At 29.8% G+C, this 2,421-nt stretch overlaps 1 protein-coding gene across 1 annotated transcript; it reads right to left on the reverse strand.

Moving 5' to 3' along the window:
* Positions 1-463: 463 nt before the first annotated feature.
* LOC111688840 lies at positions 464-1,774 on the reverse strand. The gene is made up of 3 exons (XM_023451353.2): positions 1,127-1,774; positions 910-1,072; positions 464-826 (listed from the first exon to the last, which is right to left on the reverse strand). The coding sequence occupies exons 1-3, from the start codon at positions 1,260-1,262 to the stop codon at positions 472-474; spliced, it is 654 nt and encodes a 217-aa protein (XP_023307121.2). The 5' UTR covers positions 1,263-1,774; the 3' UTR covers positions 464-471.
* Positions 1,775-2,421: the final 647 nt, after the last annotated feature.

The raw sequence follows: 2,421 nt of genomic DNA on the forward strand, positions 1-2,421 counted from the left end.
CTAGACTATAGACTAGACTATAGACTAGACTATAGACTAGACTATAGACTAGACTATAGACTAGACTATAGACTAGACTATAGAATAGACTATAGACTAGACTACAGAATAGACTATAGAATAGACTATAGACTAGACTATAGAATAGACTATAGACTAGACTATAGAATAGACTATAGACTAGAATATAGACTAGAATATTGACTAGACTGTAGACTAGAATAGAATATACTGTAGACTAGACTGTAGACTAGACTAGGATATATACTAGACTGTACACTAGACTTTAGACTAGACTATAAACTAAAATATAGACTACACTGTAGACTATAAACTAAAATATAGACTAGACTATAGACTGTACTATAATGGAATTTCTTACTTGGACCTAGCTTTAAAATAGTAATGATTTTATTCCGAAGAGCCAATATATTTTTAAGTAAAAATCAATAAAAAAAGAGCATTCACATTTTATTTTTGTTGTTTTATTTCATCTTTCACTAATTGCAACATTTTTATTTGAAGATTTAAAAAGGAATCAATACTTAAATTAGCCCTATCAATTTGCAGAGCTAAACTCATCATAAAAAGATGAGCCGGAGAATTATTGTTAGAAATAGCAGGTTTCGTTTCTATTTTTTCATCTTCACGCTGAAAACTATTCTCTAACGGCTCCATTATTGAGGAATTATCATGATTTTCGTTAGGGGTTTCTTCAATACCATCAATATATTCATATTTAATAGAATTTTCCTCAGTTTCCGTTAAAAATTCATGAGTATTAAGATTAAGGTTATTAGAATCGTCAGAAGAATTATTTAAGGAACTAAATATAAAATAAAAACAAAAATTCAAATTTTAAAATTTCTTTAACAAAATTACCAAATATATACATATGTATGTATTTACCTTCTTTTATTTTGTGTGCTATTGCCTTTAAGAAATCCCAACATATCAGCATATTTGTATTTCGTAACATGTCCTTGTTGATTTAGTAAAGCGTATTCCTCTAGTTTTGAAATTCGAAAATAACGGTCTCTTATTGTTTTCCAACGTTTTTTAGCAGCATCCTCTGGAATAAAATTGCTCTTATTTCCATGCTAATACTTAATATGAAATAAATTACCTGATATACCTAAACTTGTAGCGATTTTATTCCATTTCTTATCCTTAAGTTTAGTATTTTTAAAATCAATATCATATTTATTCCATAATTCTGGATTATCTCTTACAAATTCGATTATTTTTTCCTCTTTTTTCATTGTAATACTTTGTGATTTCAACTATCAAAGAAAAATAAAATAATGTAGAAAGTGGCAGTGTTTTCAAGGCAGCACTGCTTTCTATTGTAGTTGGAGAATTGTATTTAATAGCAAGTAGAAATTAAAGTAGATTTTATTTTTTTAATGCAAACTTGTTTTTTTTTTTCTATAATTAAAGTAGATTTTAAATTGTAATTACAAGAAAAATCTTATTAAACTTTAAAAAAACTGACGACTTTTCGTTGATTATTTGTTCTATATATTTTTTTTGCTGCAGTAAAAATGTTGACACTGTCAGTGAGCAGCTGGCAGTTTATGTATGATGATGCCAGACAATTTGAATGTTAAAACGTCATATTGGTCTTTGAAAAACTGTAAATAAATCGGCATAATTTTATATAATTTCCAATTGTTAGACCTAGTCCACATTAGGAAACTTTTGTTGAGAAACTTTTTCTTAATTCTCTTTTGAAGTTTCCTTAATGTCCACACATAGAAACTTTTGTTTCAGAAACTACGTATTAATTGCATTGATTTGTTGTACGAATGGGAAGAATTACAAAAAAAGTTTCCGAGTACGAGAAACTCCGTACCGCAAGAGAGATAAATGATATTCTTTCTCATTCTCTCCCACGCAAAATCAAAAGTTTCCCTAAAAAAGATTCCTAGTGTGGACCGGCAGTTTCAATTTTATATATTTTTGTTCACAGTTATTGTCAGAACTATATTCTGAAATATAAAGATATATTTTTCAAAATTTTTAACTATACATTCGATTAGTACTAGTGTAGTAAAGAGTAGACGAGATTTTAGACTAAAAACTAGACGAGAGTTTGGACTAAAGACTAGACGAGAGTCTGGACTAAAGACTAGACGATAGTCTAGACTAAAGACTAGACAAGAGTCTAGACTAAAGACTAGATAAGAGTCTAGGCTATAGGCTACATTTTACACTAGACTGTAGTCGGAACTACAAGCCAAAGTCTGGACTACAGACTACAATATACATGGTCAGGCGTATATAATAGACCATAGCCTGGGATTTTAAAATGACTATTGGTTGGTTGGTTTACGTGGTAGTTCACTACACGCGAACTGTCAAGTAGAGTCAAAGAGACCCCGTTTTGACCGGACCACTCCACTCGTCAGATGTTGAATT

Source organism: Lucilia cuprina, unplaced genomic scaffold (assembly GCF_022045245.1).
Source record: "Lucilia cuprina isolate Lc7/37 unplaced genomic scaffold, ASM2204524v1 Scaffold_2153, whole genome shotgun sequence".
Classification (NCBI taxonomy): domain Eukaryota; kingdom Metazoa; phylum Arthropoda; class Insecta; order Diptera; family Calliphoridae; genus Lucilia; species Lucilia cuprina.

Excerpts from the sequence above, each read along its gene's own strand:
- LOC111688840 (XM_023451353.2), bottom strand. The coding sequence starts at position 1,262 with ATGAAAAAAGAGGAAAAAATAATCGAATTTGTAAGAGATAATCCAGAA. Across the intron at positions 1,073-1,126 it reads TACAAGTTTAGGTATATCAG|AGGATGCTGCTAAAAAACGT; the intron begins GTAATTTATTTC and ends ATTTTATTCCAG. Across the intron at positions 827-909 it reads AGCACACAAAATAAAAGAAG|TTCCTTAAATAATTCTTCTG; the intron begins GTAAATACATAC and ends TTTTATATTTAG.